This window comes from Oncorhynchus mykiss, chromosome 24 (genome assembly GCF_013265735.2).
Source record: "Oncorhynchus mykiss isolate Arlee chromosome 24, USDA_OmykA_1.1, whole genome shotgun sequence".
Classification (NCBI taxonomy): Eukaryota; Metazoa; Chordata; class Actinopteri; order Salmoniformes; family Salmonidae; genus Oncorhynchus; species Oncorhynchus mykiss.
Window position 1 is genome coordinate 13,973,605 of NC_048588.1, and position 20,938 is coordinate 13,994,542.

The following is a 20,938-nucleotide window of genomic DNA, read 5'->3' on the forward strand; positions in this document are numbered from 1 at the left end:
TATATATTTTCACTTCACTTAATTTAACTAAAAGTTAGAGAGTAATCCTAAACAATATTTAACTGAATTAGTTAGATGATTAATCGAAACAAAGTAAGTATTTTCAAAGTCTTCAAAGTAGGTTCTCCTTGAAGATGATCATTCGTATGGTCTGTGTATTTGTATGGTCTCTGTATCTCTCTTCTAAAGGCCAGAGCAGATCACCTCCACCTGAGCAGACCAGATCATACCTACAGTAGGTATGACACTTCTCCACTCTCCGCACCACTCCTTTATGGAGCAGTATCTGAGTATCTCAACTGCCATAGCAACGTGTGAGATGTATGGAGTGATAGACAGGTGAACCCCTCAGCACACACTGCTCACTCTGGAGGTTACCTTCCTAATGAGACCATGTCTATAGGACTGACTATGAGATGAGGTATGAGATAGAATAGGATTTTGTTTATGTAGCAAGGTAATATTGTTGAAGTTCATATTCACGCTTTCCACAAAATGCAAAGATCGCAGCAAAGTTAAGCTCACTTCTGTGCAATTTTTATATTTTCAAGTTAATGTTGTTCAAGTTCAAGTTTTTTGGGTCTACATTTTGAACAGACCTTGTTTAGAGCATGGCCAAATTCCTATTTAGTAATTGGACCACAAGGGTACATTTTTCTTTGTCTCTAAAGGCTTTTCACAAAATGGAAGATTTCAGCAAAGTTTAGCTCACATCTGTGCAATTTTATTTACCATTGCTCAGCTCCAGGAAGTGAATCAGAGAAGGGCTAGTAGTAGCCAGTTTTTGCATGAATTAATGATAAAAATGTATGTAATGAAAACATTTAAATTGCAAAATTCACTGTAAAATATTGTCGGAGCGTATAAAAATGGGTCTTGTACAAAGTACTATAACCTTCATAAAGTTCATATTGAAGTGGTCCGTATCATCTATCAGCGGACTGTTTACAGGCCCCATGTCAGCTTACGTCTTGATTGACACAACCCATCCAGCCAGGGGCATCATGCTCCCCAAAATGTTGAGGTGGTACCGATAAGTAAAATGTCTATCTTTGAATGTCCCCACAAGTGTCACGGGATGATAATGCTGATGTGCCAACTTCTGTCTGTACCGTTTGAGCTACAAACTAATATGACCCCACTTTGGAAAGATGAGACTCTCACTAGTTCTCCGTTTTGCTCACAAGTGTCACAGACTCGTCCGAATGTAACCCATACAAATTAATGAAAGTATGGAGGTAGTTTTGTGCCAAAAAAACACATTTCCTGAGCTGTCTTATATCTCCTAGATATGGGACAGACACTTTAAAATCGTATTCCTTGTGATTAATTTTTTTACTGTATTTTTTGCCATTCATGAATGTTATTCATTGTGTTTCTTTGGGCTAAAGTAATAAAGGTCAAATTCAATATTTTATGAAATAATTTGTCTATTTTTTTATATATATATACCTAAAGGGGTCCTAAAATTCCAAATCAAATATGGTGTGACCATCATAAAACATTTTCACATCTTCGCTTACAACCCACCCAAACGGCTTAGACTTTTATAAAAAAGAATTCTCCCAAATGTTGTGGTATCCAATTGGTAGTTACAGCCTTGTCCCAATGCTGCAACTCCCGTACGGACTCGGAAGAGGCGAAGGTCGAGAGCCGTGCATCCTCCAAAACACAACCAAGCCAAGCCGCACTGCTTCTTGACATAATGTGTCGGAGGAGACCCCGTACACCTGGCGACCATGTCAGCATGCATTGCACCCGGCCCGCCACAGGAGACGCTAGTGCACGATGGGACAAGAACATTCCTGCCAGCCAAACCCTCCCCTAACCTGGACTATGCTGGGCCAATTGTGCGCCACACCATGGGTCTCCGGCTGTGACCGGCTGGACTCAAACCAGGATCTCTAGTGGCACAGCTAGCACAGCCTTAGACGACTGTGCCACTCGGAGGCCCAGACTTTTATAGTTTTAAGATCCTACATCTGTAGTACACAGGCCTGACTAATATTGGGTTAGGGATGACTGAAACACAATACCCTTATACCTGAAACTTGACAGAAGGCCACTTGTTTTAGTCTTGCTGAACATTTCTGTCATTACAAAGACAATTCCTTTGGGGTTTCAGTGGTTCAAAATGGGTAATAATCTGCCACCCTATTTCTATGGTTATATCTTCAAGGGATGGTAAACAACTGTATGTAATATTGTGTGTTTGAGATATAACAAAGTGTATACCACATAAAACCCCAAAGACATTGGGATGCTAAGTAGATGACTTGAATGCCTGTCCATTATCCTCATGTCTTAGGGTGTAGTATGTAGAAGCTGGTCAATTGAGCAAGAAAACATGTTTACTGAATTTGTCTGTCAGTCTTCAGAGAACAGGTCATTAGTCCACTGTATCTCTCAATTCCCTTGAAAACAATTTAGAAACACCTACCTGTGAGACCAGAGAGGCTGAAACAACCACAGAGGTAGCCCTTGGTCACCGTCTTGTCTCTCGTTACACCAATTGAAGGGTTAGTCCCAGGGAGGTGCAGAGTGTCATTAGGCTTAATTGCCTCCCTTCAGACTGGTCTGGTGTGAATGATGCAACAATGAGAAACTATAAACACACATTTTTGACCTGTGACCTGAGAGTGAAAATCATGATATGGTCAAGAATATGTAAACTTATGTTAGATCAAGCCCCGAGAAGCTATCTGCTTAGAGAATAGAACATAGAGACAGTTTCAATCAATGTGTTGAACTGTGGCTTGAACCAGGGTCACTGTGAGATATGTTTGACCCAAATAATCCAGTGAGGGTCATGATGTATTTATAATACACATTGGTCAATGTATTCCATCCATCCTGTAAAAAGTATGAAAAAAAGTTGTAGGGTGCCATTTGGGACATAACCCTTCCGTCATCCCCTCAGGGAGGGTAGGCTCTGAAAGTGTACTGTAGGCCTAGAAAGAAGGAGAAGAAAAAGGATAACAATTTGAGGAAAAAAGGAGCCACGACCCTGATCGGCAAAGCACATAATTATATCTGGTTACAGATGCCGTATCTTCCCATTAGAAAACAGTGATGTAGTTGGACGTGAGCCAACACATTTTCACCAAAGCATCCTTACCAGAAGTCCACTGGCACGTTCTGATAATCAAAGTAACTAGATCACGTGTGGAAATGGGTCTGGACAAATGGCTCACAGTTTAGAGTGACTAGTTCCTGACATTGTGTTAGCGTGTTGAGAAGGGAAGTGCAGCCACAACCTTTAAAAAAATAAAGAATAATAATACATTTAATAAGGACCTATTTCTTTCTCCAGGCTTGTTTACAAACACACTGCTAGGTCCTAATTACCATATATTGCATATTATGGGGCTACATGGACGTGAACGTTTTAGATACATTTTTATAATCAGCTACTTTGTCACATTCATATCCCATCACTGTCGAGTTAACCACTTACGTCATCAGTCTGGGATAGCAGTGGTGGTAAATTATCGCTATTTGATAACACCACAAGAGACATTTGCCTTTGAGTTTTACAATGTATGAATCCAAACTTATGTTATATAATCCTTTACTTCCTTCTGTAATAGTATATGGATTTGTGTGAAATGGACAAGCAAAATGTGGAATTTGATCATATGCAAAAACGTGCCTTTTGAATGTTGTGTAACGTCACAGTAGCCTAGTCAAGGAAGCATCATGCAACACACTCGGCGGACAGTTTATTAGGTACATACAGCTAGTGCCGGGTCAGAAATTTAGACCGAGACAGGTACCAAAATAAACCTCTGGTGGCCAAGTTGACCTGTTTAACAAATATACAAATATGATTGGATAGTGGCTCTACTATGTAAGGTCTATGATAGGTTGATTCATTATTCTGTTACCGGTTGCTCTTTAATTATTTGTTATCCTTATCTTTTTTTTCCCACAGGTATTTTCTTAAAACTGCATTGTTGGTTAAGGGCTTGTAAGTAAACATTTCACTGTAAGGTCTACACCTATTGTATTATGCATGTGACAAATACAATTTGATATAATTAATGTGCTCAGTTGGTCGTCCACAGCATAATGGCTAATTGTGCCAGGTCGGCCTAAGAGAAAAGCTATAGCAGCTAGCCATTTTAGACCCAGGTATAAACCTCGGTTTAAGCAAACGTTTGTGAGTATGGTCTGGTTTTAACTGGAGTGTACACCCATTTAAGTTAGACGGGCTGGATTGGCTGATTTTGCCTCGGTTTTCCTCGCCCTCATTAAGAAATGTGAGATTTGCGTCTTGGAAGCGTGCTTAGATGTGGGTGTTTCTTGAATGTGTCTTGTACATGCAAAAACAGTAACACAGTTATTTATGGTATAGTCCCTCACCTGTCCAGATAATTTGAAAACAAGTCTAACCAGCTCTGCTAGGGCGAGTAAAGTGGTCAGTGAGGTCTGTAACACCAGTTAATGTAATACATTTTCCAACGGTTGATGGAATAAACAAGTTTTCTATTTGTAATAACTTTTTTGATTTTTTTATGTAATAAAACTGGTTAATGTAATAACTTGCCGATTTAATATAATAAAATGTTGAACGGTTAACTTTTTCCGCTAAATGTAATAAGTTATAACATTAACCGGTGAGTAACAACTTTTTTGATGAATAATGTAATTCATCAAAAAAGAATCATGTGACAATATACCAAAATCAATGTTACCCAGTTTGCAATGAGGAATTGGCCCAGAAGTGGTCCTCTTCTGGGGGGCCTGAACTGATCGAATCGGCCCGGAATTGGGTGTCGGACTCAGCCCGGAATCAAAATGAATGACTGCCCAGAATTGTCCCAAGTACATCGGGCCGTTTCTGTCTACCGGAATTCAGCCGACATCTTACCAAAATCCCCCCAGAAGCGACTCGATGCAAATGTAAATAAATGTATACAAAATTACCCAATTTAGTCATTTTAAATATTACTATTATACATTTTATGTATAGAAATTATACCTATCCACCCCCCCAAAAAAATGGTGTTGGAGGAAACACCTGGTGACCGTGTCAGCGTGCATGCGCCTGGCCCGCCACAAGTGTCGCTACAACGCGATTGGATAAGGACATCCCGGCCGGCCAAACCCTCCCCTAACTCAGACAATGCTGGGCCAATCTCCCGGTCGCTGCAGGCACAGGTATCGAACTAGCATCTGTAGCAGTGTCTTAGACCTGCGCTACTCGGGAGACTCCATCCACAAAGTTTTTAATGCTTATCAATTGCCTTGAAAAGTATCAAAATACTACTTAAAACAGGAATCTTAAAATAATTTAATTTAAATGTTCATTGTATTTTTTTTATCACAGAAACAATGAGAAAATATGGAAAAATAAACAATTAAATGTTATATAAAGCAGCCCATGTAATCATCTGCCAGAGAGTAGCCCCAATCGGCCCGAGCCCCAAGTAATACATTTGGGCCAGATAACTCACACCGGAATCGGCCCGAGCTCAACCACCGCATCCTAGCCATAAGTAATACTGCCTAAGGCGGCCCAGACTCGGGTCACATGACGTCGGCCGAGTGCCCTGACTCACAGCTGGAATCGGCAAAGCTGGGTATGTACTACTTCCCTCAATTTGATGCACATACCACCACCCACTGCCAATTACAACAAACTCATGCACTTCATATAGTAATACTCACTCACACAACCAATTATATATTTTGAGGAATAAAAAACTTTCTTTCACATTGAAAATGTTATTAGGTTGTGTAGATCTGTAGGAAAAACAAATCTAGTTGAATCCCTTTTATTTTAAGGCAGCAAAATGGGGGATAGGGGAGGGTGTTCAACTGTTCTGCCTGCAGTTATGGAGCCCTGACCTGTTCACCGGACGTGCTACCTGTCCCAGACCTGCTGTTTTCAACTCTCTAGAGACAGCAGGAGCGGTAGAGATACTCTTAATGATCGGCTATGAAAAGCCAACTGACATTTACTCCTGAGGTGCTGACTTGTTGCACCCTCGACAACTACTGTGATTATTATTTGACCATGCTGGTCATTTATGAGCATTTGAACATCTTGGCATTTTTCTGTTATAATCTCCACCCCTCGTAGCCTGGTTCCTCTCTAGGTTTCTTCCTAGGTTTTGGCCTTTCATGGGTGTTTTTCCTAACCACCGTGCTTCTACACCTGCATTGCTTGCTGTTTTAGGCTGGGTTTCTGTACAGCACTTTGAGATATCAGATGATGTAAGAAGGGCTATATAAATACATTTGATTTGGGTGTAGACTTTCGGATTACCTAAATTCAGTAACTTATTCTTGAATTACTTTCCTCAATGCAAATCATTTATGGGTAACAATTAAGTACCTTACTGTGATTGTTTTAAATTAAAATGGTAAAAAATAAAATTGCTTCTCAGCAGAGTGCAATTTCTCAAGCAGTAATTTTGCTAGGACTGTCTGGGAGTGGTCTGAATTGGGAGGGGAAAACTGAAAACATGCTCTTATTTGCAGTGAGGTTTGGGACTCTTAACCAATTTAGCCCCTGGTGATGTCACAAGGCAGGCCAAAACTCCATCCCACCAAGAAACAGGCTGAAATTTCAGGCGGTCTTTTCAAACAGCTCTTACACTAAAAGGGCAAAATCACAATATTATTCCAACCTCAGTGTGGAAATATATAAAACATAGGCAAATCATGTTTGACTGCACTAGGCCTTTAAAGACATCCTCTGGATTTTTTTAAACCTCCCGCTTTGGGCTGGTTGTGTAAATGTGCACTTCATACATGCATAATCTATGGACAGAATTACCACCTTACCTTAATTAGCCATGAAATCCATAGTTTGAATGTTACTATTTTACTGGAAGCTGTGCTGCGCCCTTATCCCGGCATTTCCTCCCACATGGCCCAGCCACCTAGCAATTCCGGTTCAAGATAAGGAGCTTCAGCCCCTTGCCATTTGAGTGAAAAGACAGCAAGATGTGCACACACAACAGATCAAGAGAGAGCAATGACGTGGTGCACATACAGTATTTGACATAGTACGCAATTTCTGGGGACCACTTTTGGCTCGTGAGCACTACTTTCAAAACTACTGGCTAAAAAGTATACAAAAAGTATAGAAGAATCTCTTTAAAAGGCATGAAAAGAAGACAAAAAGTATCCAAATGCATTTGGTGCGTCATCATAGTGATCTCTGACTTCTGTTCAGAATTGCTCAAGTGATAAACTTAACTTTAAATGCTGAATTGAATGTCATTGAGAAAACAGCTTTCATGTATTTTTCACAAACGACACCATTCTGTATAAATCTGGCTCTTCTTTGGACACTGTGCTAACAAACCTCCAAACGAGCTTCAACACCATACAACACTCCTTCCGTGGCCTCCCAACTGCTTTTAAATGCTAGTAAAACTAAGTGCATGCTCTTCAACCAATTGCTGCCCGCACCCTCCCGCCTGACTAGCATCACTACTCTGGATGGTTCTGACCTAGAATATGTGGACAACTACAAATACCTAGGTGTCTGGTAAGACTGTAAAGTATCCTTCCAGACTCACATTAAGCATCTCCAATCCAAAATTAAATTTAATCGGCTTCCTATTTCGCAACAAAGCCTCCTTTACTCATGCTGCCAAACATACCCTCGTAAAACTGACTATCCTACCGATCCTGGACTTCGGCAATGTCATTTACAAAATAGCCTCAAACACTCTACTCAGCAAATTGGATGTAGTCTATCACAGCGCCATCCGTTTTGTCACCAAAGCCCCATATACTACCCACCACTGCGACCTGTATGCTCTTGTTGGCTGGCCCGCACTACATATTCATCGCCAAACCAACTGGCTCCAGGTCATCTATAAGTCTTTGCTAGGTAACGCTCTGCCTTATCTCAGCTCACTGGTCACCATAGCAGCACCCACCCATAGCACGCGCTCCAGCAGGTATATTTCACTGGTCATCCCCAAAGCCAACACTTCCTTCGGCCTTTCCTTCCAGTTCTCTGCTGCCAATGACTGGAACGAATTGCAAAAATCACTGAAGCCTTATATCTCCCTCTCTAACTTTAAGCATCAGCTGTCAGAGCAGCTTACTGTACCTATACACCACCAATCTGTAAATAGCACACCCAACTACCTCATCCCAATATTATTACTTACCCTCTTGCACCCCAGTATCTCTACTTGAACATCATCATCTGCACATCTATCACTCCAGTATTAATGCTAAATTGTAATTATTTAGTCACTATGGCCTATTTATTGCCTACCTCCCTACTCTTCTACATTTGCACACACTGTACATAGATTTTTCTATTGTGTTATTGACTGTACATTTGTTTGTGTAACTCTGTTGTTTTTGTCGCACTGCTTTGCTTTATCTTGGCCAGGTCGCAGTTGTAAATGAGAACTTGTTCTCAACTGGCCTACCTGGTTAAATAAAGGTGAAATTTAAAAAACTTTCTGAATTTAAAATAATATTTTTTCTCAAAAGTATGTGTAATGTTACTTATTCAAGTGTTTTTATTATTTATCAGACTACAGTTACTCCCCAACCCTGCTCACAAGCACACATTGAATTGTACACACATGCACAGACAGACACCAAAGTAATTTAATACTCATACATATAGTAGACACTAAAAAGTACATTGAAATGCACGCACACACACACACACACACACACACAGGTAATACTTTACTTGATTATAGATTGGCATTCATAAAACCTTTATGAAACTATTCATGACATCAATTTTCTAAATAAAATCAGAACGTAACACAATAAATTGACAAGTTACCGTAATAACTTTTCTGCTTATTACGTTATCAGGGGAGTAGCAAATGTTTATGAATAACTTCAACCAATCATGTATTAAACTTAGCAAAATCAATATTTCTATGTATTATTTCCCTTATTTTGATGGACATGGAATAGTCCCAAAATTGCAAAGCCCATCAATCTGGCACGTCAGGCAGGCAGGCTCAAGCAAACGCTCAAATTATTGGAAAGATTTAAAATACTATTTTAACCCAGATCTGGATGACGCAGAACTAAACCTCGTGAGTAACACCACCCAGCTCAATCCCACCAGATATTTCTACTATAAAAATAACATGATAATAATAGCAATACTGTAATGAAAACAGAACTTTCGTTTTAAATTACATGTGATTGATGTTGTATTAAATAGAGCCCGCACACGCATAAGCTCCACGAGGTACCTTTATTCACAAACAAATAACGTTTTGATCCTGAAAGGATCTTCATCGGGTATTAATTTGGTTTGAAGGTTATTATGAATGATACTGCAATATTCATGAAGGGGTTATGAATGATTTTATGAAGGTAGGAGCCTTTACGTCGAGAGAGGGACAGTTCCTTAATGTATTGGCTGTATAATACGTTCAATGGCTACATTAAGGATCTGGCAGTCCCTCCCTCTGCCAGATCATAAACTAAGACCCACTGGCTGGCTGGCGAGACAAATTCAGACGCGAATAAACAGATAAAACTATTAAAATACAGTCCCCGAATTGACCTTTAAAACATGATTTAGCAATTATTATGCATGAATTCTGTGTTTCATTGTAATACATGACTTGCATTTGATAAACTGGATTAAATACATTGCTACTGCTTTTTATCTAAATAATTAGCATACGATATACAGGCAAACTGTAAATGGCAGCAGTAAGCTAAATCTGTCAGTTTGTGTGTCGTTGTCTGTTTTCTCCACAGCAGCGGAGAAAACATTCCCACCAGCAGAACCAGAACTTTTAGAAAGTAAGTCGATTAATTTCACACATTTAGCAGCATCTACCTCAAGAGACTTGAGCACCATCTTTCAGTTTTTTACAATCCATGATCTGGGCTGACTGATGACAGAGTCAGAGTGGGTCTCTATGCTGATGCATGTTTGACATTTTTGAGAGTCCTCAGTTCAGCCATTCAGAAAACCGGACCATCTTGATCAGGTAAGTGCAAAAATCGTTTGCTGAACTACGGTGCTGCATGTAGCCTAGAGGTTAGAGGGGCGGGCCAACAACCGGAGGGTTGCTTGTTTGAATCCTTGGTCTAAATGGAATAATCTGGTGGATGTGAACCGGCAAATGGAGAGCTGTTGGTATTTTATCCTAGATGCCATCTCCTGCTGTTAAGCGCTTGAGCAGGGCACAACCACAAAACAGTTCCAGGGTGTAATCTGTTTGTATCTCGGGGGAGCTAACGCAAGTCTTCTGGTCTCACACAAGGTAAAATCCACATGCCAGTGTGGTTCACCAAATGACCAAACAGCCTCTGTGACACTTCTAGACCCATCTGAGGACAGACTAGATTTAACCCAGGTCTCTCTCAAACAGTCTACCACAAGGTCCCAAGCAAGGTTACTCATCATGATACACATTCTGTTGTGTGTATGGTGTCAGGTGTTAGTTACTGTAATAGCAAAAATACAAGTTCAAGCTGAGCAATGGCTAAGGCCAGCATTCAGCCACATTGTAGCGCATTTGACATTTAAAGGATTGAGCCAATATCTGCAGAGTTTACTTTGAATGCGATCTTTGCCACAAGGGTAACATTGCCTTTAAAATGTTGCATAGACAAAAATGGGTGATTGCCAAAATACTTAGGCCAGGATTCTAGCCAAAGTTCCATTCCACTGATGTCATGAATGGCTGAGCAACAGCTGTGTTTGTGAGACAAGAGTCCGGATGGTTAGAGCAACAACCAACGTCTTGCTCTATGACTCTCACAACCTACACAAGAGTCGTTAGAAGCAGTGGTGGGAAAATAACTCAATTGTCATACTTGAGTAAAAGTATTTGGTTTTAAATATACTTAAGTATCAAAAGTATAAATCATTTCAAATTCCTTACATAAAGCAAACCAGATGGCATCATTTTCCAGTTTTTTTTAATTTTACAGATAGAGAGGGGCATGCTCCAACACTCAGACATCATTTACAAACAAAGCATGTGTTTAGTGAGAATGACAGATCAGGGTAGGTAGGGATGTTCTTTTGATAAGTGTGTGAATTAGGCAATTTTCCTGTCCTGCTAAGCATTCAAAATGTAACGAGTACATTTGGGTGTCAGGGAAAATGTATGAAGTAAAAAGTACATAATTTTCTTTAGGAATGTAGTAAGGCAAAAGTTATCAAAAATATAAATAGTAAAGTAGAGATACCCCTAAAAACTATAAGTAGTACTTTCACTTAAGTACTTTACGCCACTGGTTAGAAGGTAAGGTATCATTCTACATAGAAGATCATAGGAAACCCCAGGAGACAATGTCTATAATAAGCTTAGATAGTTGATGTCGCAAACTCCACAGTTGTCACCGTCACTACTTACAGCATTCATATCAAGTAAAATTATCGTGTTGATACTTTAATTGACATTTGTCAATAAACTCATGAAAGCAAATTTTGTTGTGTCCTACTTGTAACCTTGGTGGTCCCCCCCAAAAAATAATAATTGTAAAACACTTCATTGTGAGGGTAAATATAGAGTGCCTTCGGAAAGTATTCAGATCCCTTTACTTTTTTTAATTTTGCTACGTTACAGACTAAAATGGATTTAAGAAAGATTTACCTCCGCAACAAACAATAACCAATAATGACAAAGCGAAAACAGGTTGAGAAATGTTTAGCAATTGTATAAAATAATTTTAAAACGTATTTACATAAGTATTCAGACCCTTTGCTATGAGACTCGAAATTAGTGCATCCTGTTTCCATTGGTCATCCTTGAGATGTTTATTCAACTTGATTGGAGTCCACCTGTGGTAAATTCAATTGAGTGGACATGATTTGGAAAGACACATACCCATCTATATAAAAGGTCACACAGTTGACAGTGCATGTCAGAGCAAAAACCATGCCATGAGGTCAAAGGAATTGTCCGTAGAGCCCCGAGACATGATTGCGTCGAGGCACAGATCTGAGAAAGGATACCAAGAAATGTCCTTGAGTGGCCCAGCCAGAGCCTGGACTTGAACATCTCTGGAGAGACCTAAAAATTGCTGTGCAGCAACAGTCCCCATCCAACCTGACAGAGCTTGAGAGCATCTGCAGAGAAGAATGAGAGAAACTCCCCAAATACAGGTGTGCCAAGCTTGTAGAGTCATACACAATAAGAGTCAAGGCTGTAATTGCTGCCAAAGGTGCTTCAACAAAGTACTGAGTAAAGAGTCAGAATACTTATGTAAATGTGATATTGCTGTAGTTTTTTTGTATTATAAATTAGCAAACATTTTGAAAAAACAGTTTTTGGTTTGACATGCTGATCGGGGTTGATAGGGTTAACCAGTGTTACACACTGGGGGGGGGGGGGGGGGGGGGGGGTTAGATACATAAAACAGTAAATATGTATGAAAATACCCTCATATAAAACATTTGATCTCAAATCCAAATGCTGGAGTATAGATCCCAATTAAACGTTTTGGCTTCACTGTCCAAATAAATACATAGGGGAGCATACATCTAGACATACACACACACCTCCATAGAATGACACATTAGAACTTCAATATGATCCAATTATTTTCTAAATAGATTCTAATATAATAGGATCTCTGTGCACGTCTCTGTCTGGGAACGTGAAGGGTGAAGTGAGCACTCATACAGTCCTTGTGGATTTAAAAGGAACGGACTGGTGTAATAAATATGGTGGAAAGACCTTCCAGACTTGTTAACACAAATCAAATGGTTTTAAATGCATGAGGGGGAGTGCACACTTCTGGAGAAGGGTAGAGAATCAGAAGGCCACCATAGATGTTCTACACCACACACTTGTCATTCTGTTACCACCAAGTGAAGATGAGTTTGTACAGGAAGCCATCATTGGTCTTGAACAAAAAGCCTCTGTCTGAGCTGTGAGGCTCGTATCTCACTTTGTATCCCCTGGCCTCTACATCCATCTTGATGCAGTCCAACAGGTCAATGGCAGTCGGAGGGGCCTGTAGCGACACAAACAATGAGAGAAACATAACTCAAGGTTACTTGCGTAACCCGTGTTCTCTGAGAATATGAGTGAGAATGATGTCTCACTATGGGATTCACTGGATAGGCGGATCGCTACGGCAGAACCAATCACACAACATTGGGTTGTGTGACAGATAGGTTGAATGGCGAATGAGGTGTCCCTCCCTCTTTATAAGGCGCCACTCTCCCCACACTCTGATCAATCTCAAGCATGCCTCTTCTTCGCTCGCACATCTCACCAATATTCTCAGAGAACCGGGGTTACGCAATTAACCTGGAGTTAGCTTTCAAATACTTGATTCGATGTCTCACTATGGGATATGCCCAACTCCCGTATCACGGTCCGACATGATCAATCCTCAGGATCCGACACTGAGGGCAGTATGCGCCAAAGAAAGGTGCAGTGACATCCAGTCGGTAAAACCTCAAATGTATGTGGGGTCGCCAGTATAACAGCCTCCACTATCCAATGGGATCAAAATCAAAAACGCACCACTAGTTCCATACAGTGGCACTCTGGATAGTCTCATTGACTCGGAGTGGAAACTTTGTCGCATTCAGATTCATCCTCTCATGGGCCAGGCCCAGAGGGCAATGGTTCCTGGGGCAGGGTGGAAAATCTTGTTCGCTTGGGCCAAAAGATCACTGGGTAATGGTAGCTGCCAGAGCTGGTTGTAAAGCAGGAGGGTGATCTCTGGCAACCAGAGCTTCCCTGGCTGTCGAGAGGCTCTAAGATGAGGGATAAGCCTTGTTCCATCACTCTGCTTAACAGAGAAAAAAAAACAAGATATCACCCTTGCACTAAAGCAGTGTCTGATCTGTCTTGGCCCTACTCCGGGGAGGAAGGTTAACAACAGCAAAAGTATCCTCAGCCGCTCGCTCCAGTAAAAGGAGGTAGAGCAGGCAGTGGCCCAACTGCGTGAGCCAAGCGCAGGGTAAAAAAAAAAAGGATGAGGAGAAAGCCTGAACATTGTGGACTTGGGAGTACCAGATAGCTCTCTGGGTCTCTGTCGCCTGATAAGGGTGCCGGGAGAGCGGACTTCCTGGCTGGAACCTGAACAGGCGCAAAGGGGAGAGTATAGGGGAGGAGGGCGCTTGGGGGTAAAGTGCAGATTCTCCATGAACGTGTGCTGCTGCAAAGGAAACACACTACCGGTCAAAAGATTTAGAACACTTACTCATTCCAAGGTTTTTCTTTATTTTTCACTATTTTTCTACATTGCAGAATAATAGTGATGACATCAAAACTATGAAATAACATATATGGGATCATGCAGTAACCAAAAAAATTGTTAAACAAATTCAGATTCTTAAAAGTAGCCACCCTTTGCCTTGACAGCTTCGCATTTTCTCAACCAGCTTCATGAGGTAGTCACCTGGAATGCATTTCAATTAGCAGATGTGCCTTGTTAAAGTTACATTTGTGGGAATTTCTTTCCTTCCAGTTGTGTTGTGACAAGGTAGGGGGTATACAGAAGATAGACCTATTTGGTAAAAGACCAAGAACTGCTCAAATAAGCAAAGAGAAACAACAGTCCATTATTACTTTAAGACATGAAGGTCAGTTAATCCGGAAAATTTAATCAAGAGCTATGATGAAACTGGATCTCATTAGGACGCCAGAGGATTGGAAGACACAGAGGAGAAGTTCATTAGAGTTACCTGCCCAAATAAATGCTTCACAGAGTTCAAGTAACAGACATCTCAATAACAACTGTTCAGCGGAGACTGTGTGAATCAGGTCTTCTTGGTTAAATTGCTGCAAAGAAACCACTATTAAAGGACACCAATAAGATGACTTGATTGGGCCAAGAAACACGAGCAATGGACATTAGACCAGTGGAAATCTGTCCTTTGGTCTGGAGTCCAAATTGGAGATTTCTGGTCCCAACCGCTGTGTCTTTGTGAGATGCGGAGTGGGTGAACGGATCTCCGCATTTGTATTTCCCATCAAAGCATGGCGGAGGTGGTGGTATGGGATGCTTTCCAGGTGACACGGTCTGTGATTTTTTTAAAATTCAAAGCACACTTAAACAGCAGGCTACCACAGCAATCTCTGCAGCGATACACCATCCCACCTGGTTTGGGCATTGTGGGACTATAATTTGTTTTTCAACAGGGAAATGACCCAACACACCTCCAGGCTGTGTAAGGGCTATTTTACCAAGATTTTTAGTGATGGAGTGCTGCATCAGATGACCTGACCTCCACAATCCCCCGAGCTCAACCAAATTGAGACTGTGTGGGATAAGTCGGATCGCAGAGTGAAGGAAAAGCAGCCAACAAGTGCTCAGCATATGTGGGAACTCCTTCAAGAATGATAGAAAAGCATTCCAGGTGACTACCTCATGAAGCTGGTTTGAGAAAATGCCAAGAGCATGCAAAACTTTCATCAAGGCAAAGGGTGGCTACTTATTTGGTTACTACATGATTCCATATGTGTTATTTCATAGTTTTGATGTCTTCACTAGTATTCTACAATGTGGAAAATAGTAGGTTGGTCGACCCCTCTTGCCCCCCTTAGGGAGGTTAAGAGGGCGGAACATTGCTGCGGCAAAAGACTGTTTACCCCCAGGGTTACCCTGGTTCAAGTTTCGAACCTGGGTATTGGCAGTCTGCTGTGTCGCCAGGGGCTTCGGTCCTTCAAAACCAGCTTGTTGCCCCATCTCAGCTGCGAGGCTGGGAAGGATAGTTGCAGGAACCAACAGGCGGCAACAGGGCCCAGGTCTGCCAGATGTCGTCGCCTTCTTTCATACAAATGTTACACTTCTGACACACGGCAGCGGGACCAAACCACTCCTTGCGTGTTACCGGTGTATCGAGTAGGCCCACTTTTTATTTGTCTGTCAAGCTGGACAAGCTTAACCAAAGTGCCCTCGCTCTCACCACTCATGGTACAACCACAGCCTTAAAATGTCCAAATTCATTTTTTTTCCCCCACCTCTTCCAGTAACTTTTTGCTGGCAAGCTAGCAATAAAGAGGTCACGTTGAGTGACTGAGCCGAGGCTTTGTACGTCTTCTGAAGAATGGAGGCAGAAAAGCCCTTCTTTCCAGAGAGGGAGGTACCGGCGGTGTTAGTAACACAGGTCCATCATCTCCCTGAGGCACGCTAGTCAAACATCTCATTCCAAAATCATGGGCATTATTATGAAGTTGGTTTGCTGCTATAAGAGTTTCCAATCTTCTGGGAAGGCTTTTCACTAGATGTTGGGATATTGCGGCGGGGACTTGCTTCTATTCAGCCACAAGAGCATTAGTGAGGTTGGGCGATTAGGCCTGGCTCACAGTCAACATTCCAAAGGGTGTTCAATGGATGAGGTCAGGGCTCTGTGCAGGCCAGTCATGTTCTTCCACATCAATCTAGACAAACCATTTCTGTATGGACCTCGCTTTGTGCACAGGGGCATTGTCATGCTGAAACAGGAAAGGCCCTTCTCCAAACAGTTGCCAAAGTAGGAAGCACAGAATAGTTTACAATGTAATTGTATACTGTAGCGTTAAGATTTCCCTTCACCGGAACTATGGGGCCTAGCCGAACCATGAAAAACAGCCCCAAAACATTATTCCTCCACAACCTAACTTTACAGTTGGCACTATGCATTGGGGCAGGTAATGTTCTCTTGGCATCGGCCAAACCCAAATTTGACCGTCGGAATGCCAGATGGTAAAGCGTGATTGGGGTGGCAGGGTAGCCTAGTGGTTAGAGCGTTGGACTAGTAACCGGAAGGTTGCAAGTTCAAACCCCCGAGCTGACAAGGTACAAATCTGTCGTTCTGCCCCTGAACAGGCAGTTAACCCACTGTTCCTAGGCCGTCATTGAAAATAAGAATTTGTTCTTAACTGACTTGCCTAGTTAAATAAAGGTAAAATAAAAATAGCTCCAGTCCAATGGCTTGTGTGCAGTCTTAGGCTTGTGTGCGGCTGCTCGGCCAGGAATCCCATTTCATGAAGCTCCCGACTTACAGTCCTTGTGCTGACGTTGCTTCCAGAGGCAGTTTGGAACTTCGTAGTGAGTGTTGCAACCGAGGACAGACTATTTTTACGTGCTACGAACTTCAGCACTCGGCGGTTCCGTTGTGAGAGATTGTGTGTCCTACCACTTCATGGCTGAGCTGTTGTTGCACTAAGAAGTTTCGACTTCACAATAACAGCACTTGCAGTTGACCCAGGCAGCTGCAAGTGCAACGATGCCACGTTGAAAGTCACTGAGCTCTTCAGTAAGGCCATTCTACAGCCAATGTTTGTCTATGGAGATCGCATGGCTGTGTGCCTAATTTTATACACCTGTCAGCAACGGGTGTGGCTGAAATAGCCGAGTTCACTAATTTGAAGGGGTTTCCACATACATATATAGCATAGTTCACTAAGGCGGTTTACCATGCCATTTTTTGTTGTTGTTCCAGTATATTTAACTGAGTGTGTCTGCCATAGCCAGTTGCTATTGCATTGGTGTCTATGATCTACTTAGTTCATTGAACCAGAATAAATAAATACAATTGTGGGGTGCGCTTCCTCTTCAGTCTCTGGACCTGTATCTCAGCCCCTTTTCATGTGTTCCAACATTTCTTTCTACAAAAAAAGTGCATTTTTTGAAAGATGCATTAATTAATTAAGGCTACATGAGTGTAGACCCAATGACAATCTGAATCCATAACCTCGCCACAAATGGGGTCGGGGTTGTGTGGAGCTGAAGCTCATCCTCGGCCGGTGGATTTGCAGTGAAGAGGGGGTGACCGAGGTACGATTGAGCCTCCTCCTCAAACCCGCCCTAGTCAGCGTTTTGCAGTGCTCACAGTACTTGGGGTCGTCGAGTGCTGCCTGAGCATGTTCCCTTCCAAGCAGTTGAAGCACAAAAAAGTGAAAATCCTTTCTCGCAATTATGGAACTGTAAGCGCAAGAATGTGGTGGATCCAGTGATTAGCTTATTAGAAGCCTTGCGGCTAATGGCTAGTTAGCATAGTATGAACGCTATAGCCACGAGGCTAGTAAGGCATTAGCTAGCTAGCAGCTACCTTAAGTGGCTAAGGTGCGTTTTAGCTAGCACAGTGCTAGCCAAAGGGAACCGCGTGGGCGCGGTTTTTGACTTCAGGCTGATAGTCTCCCACGACAGTAGAGCCACAAGACTAAAGTGTCTGTATAAGCTAATTAGCACAAACGAGTGAACGTAGGTTAAAATAAACGAGAAGGGAGCTAGTAACACTGCCGCTGTGCAAGTATGAATGCTAGTGTAGTTAGCTTGCTTTCCAGCGAGCTGACCAAGTTAGCTTATGTTTTGCAGCGTGGGGTAACCAGGTCTCGATAGCTAGCCGTGTAACACGTTGTGTGACTGGTTCTTCCGTAGTGATCCTCCTATCCAGCAAATCCCATCGTGGGACATTGAAACGAGTATTTGAAAGAGAAACCCCAGCACCATTTAAAGAGGAACTGTCACGAAAAAACTATTTTTCCAGTTGAAAGTGCCTTTGTGGCATCAGTAGTAGTCCTGTACTTAATAGTTTATGTATATGTACACACACTGAAACAAGTACAGTTACACACCTTCCACGGTCCGAACCGCACAACTTCCTGTTCCTCCAGGTTGTTGACGGCATGGTCATAGCGACCCAGGTCCTCCTCGGTCCTCAGAACACAAACGATGACAGCAGAGTGACGGGCTGCGATGGCTTCTGCTCGGGCCACTCTCACCAACACCTGGTAGTCATATAACAGTGACCAAAAATAATATCTCATTAATTGATATCAGTTATTTGACAGGGACGATGTAGAGGCAGTCTTTGTATTTTTTTAAGGAGTGGGTCAGTCCCACTCCATTCACATTTGTTGTGTTTACTGGACAGGATAGATAGAGTAGATGGGCGCAGAGAGAGTGCTAGAGCACTGGGTCGGATTCAAACTCATACTCGCCACAATAGTTCAATACATGTAATCCAGAGACAGCGGCTTAGGCTGCTGGATCACCCCAGGCATTAGGTATTGTTATTATATCGTTAGGTATTGTTATTGTACCTCCAGGTTCTCCAAATAGTTGGGGACCCTGGAGATGAACTGCTGCCTCCCCACTGTTTCTCCAAACAGCTGGGCTGAGTCCTGCAGCTGCTTCACCAGGGTTCTGACGTCATAGTGGAGCGCCTCCTGGTAAACCTGTTACACACAACCACACGTAGGACTCTCATATTATGAAGTTTCGTCACTACTGGGGGCAAAAGATCTCAGGGATGATAATGCATGATGGGCTACCTCATTGGTTCAGGGTTCCAACATATGGGCTAGTGTGTGTGTTTGTCACAAACCTCCAGAACACTCTCTGTGGGCAGGCGCTGGGTGCGTAGGAACTGAAGAATGGCTCCGAAGTGCGTCCCGTCGCGGTCGATGAAGTAGCGTCCCTTGGCGTCGGTGGGCAGTTTGGATTGCTGACCACTACTGAACATGAAGGCCAGCTGGGAGTCAGGGTGTTTACGCAGCGTAGACAGAGATGTGGTGAACACATGACCACCCACATTCAGCTGCACTACAGAACAACTCTGGGGACAGGGAGACTGCGAAGGTTAGGTACAGGGAGGGATATAGGTTAGGGATAGTGACCGTTAGGGTTAGGAACTGTTAGGGAACGGGCTAGGAACGGAGTATGGTCAAGGCCCACTTCACATCAATGAAGCACAAATAAACATTCAATTCATTGTTTCAAATAATCTATTTAATTATGTGATGAAAGAAGTAGGGACACCGCCTACATAACAATGTGGCAATCAGTCAGCAGGTCCATTTCTAAGCTATTTGTCTCAAGAGGTGGACTGACTCAGTGTGAGATAAGGAATCGTCCAACTACTTACTACACGGTAGATAAATACTGTCGTCTCAAGGATGTGCCTACCTGCCTGGTCAGCAGAGCAGCAACACCCTACACACTTGTCAGTATGAGAGCCAAGAACTTATAGTTCTTAGAGTAGGAGTGCTACTCTAGTAGGAGTGCTACTCTAGGAACAGGTCCCCCGTATAATCATATTAATTATGATATAAAAGGCAAAACTGTTCCTGGAGCAGCACTCCTACTTTGAAACGCTTCGTGAATTACTGGCCCAGATTTGCGTGAGATCGCAACAGTGTAGAATACACATGTCATCATAAGGCTACTATTTTAGAACAAACTCGTAAATCGGTGACAAAGCAGACTGTATTCATTACCTAGAGAGAGAGAACATTTTGGCTACTTTATACCGTCTCAGGCTGAAGGTAATCGAAAAGCTGAAGAAGTTAACAACTTCATCCAAACATTCCAGATGCTTGTACTGAATTACTAGTTCACAATGAACACCTTTTCCTTACCTGTAGCCCCGGAGAAGACTGTTTGCCCGGCGATCTGGAGTCTGGAAGACTCATTTTCTTTCCTGACTGTTGTGGGAAATGTTTTGGATAATGTCAACACGTCTCGCTCGAACAAGCTCAAGGAACAGCAAGTGAGGGGATTCGATTAAGATGGCCCGGTTCACCATGTAGGAGGAGTTTAAAGCGGGTGAAAAGTGATTGCATTTTGTAACGAGGCTGCCTCCGGGGCATGAGCCGGGTTTCCCGGCGTAATTATATTTAACTAGGCAAGTCAGTTAAGAACAGATTCGTATTTACAATGACGGCCTACCAAAAGGCAAAAGGCCTCCTACGGTAACGGGGGCTGGGATTAAATACACATTTTGGACAAAACACACATAAGAGACAACACAACATAAAGATAGACATAAAACAACATAGAATGGCAGCAACACATGACATGGTAGCAACACAAAACATGGTACAAACATTATTGGGTACAGACAACAGCACAAGGGGCATGATGCCAAGCACGTGTGTTAATGATGTAGGGTCGGGCGGTATGACTACTGTTCAATTTGAGAAGAGCGCTCATTCCTCTGCCTGGTCATGTCTCGGGCCATAGCCCGGTAATCGAACAACCTCAGTTGCGCCTAGATGTGTGTGGG

At 42.4% G+C, this 20,938-nt stretch overlaps 1 protein-coding gene across 1 annotated transcript; it reads right to left on the reverse strand.

Annotated features, from left to right (window-relative positions):
- Positions 1 to 12,358: 12,358 nt before the first annotated feature.
- kctd14 (potassium channel tetramerization domain containing 14) lies at positions 12,359 to 20,425 on the reverse strand. Its single transcript, XM_021582339.2, has 5 exons — positions 20,292 to 20,425; positions 19,259 to 19,489; positions 18,975 to 19,109; positions 18,507 to 18,659; positions 12,359 to 12,942 (listed from the first exon to the last, which is right to left on the reverse strand). The coding sequence occupies exons 1-5, from the start codon at positions 20,343 to 20,345 to the stop codon at positions 12,787 to 12,789; spliced, it is 729 nt and encodes a 242-aa protein (XP_021438014.1). The 5' UTR covers positions 20,346 to 20,425; the 3' UTR covers positions 12,359 to 12,786.
- Positions 20,426 to 20,938: the final 513 nt, after the last annotated feature.

Coding starts and splice junctions, on each gene's coding strand:
- kctd14 (XM_021582339.2), bottom strand. CDS start 20,345: ATGAGTCTTCCAGACTCCAGATCGCCGGGCAAACAGTCTTCTCCGGGG. Junction 19,110..19,258: donor CCACAGAGAGTGTTCTGGAG/GTTTGTGACAAA, acceptor TGTGTGTAACAG/GTTTACCAGGAGGCGCTCCA. Junction 18,660..18,974: donor ACTATTTGGAGAACCTGGAG/GTACAATAACAA, acceptor TATGACTACCAG/GTGTTGGTGAGAGTGGCCCG.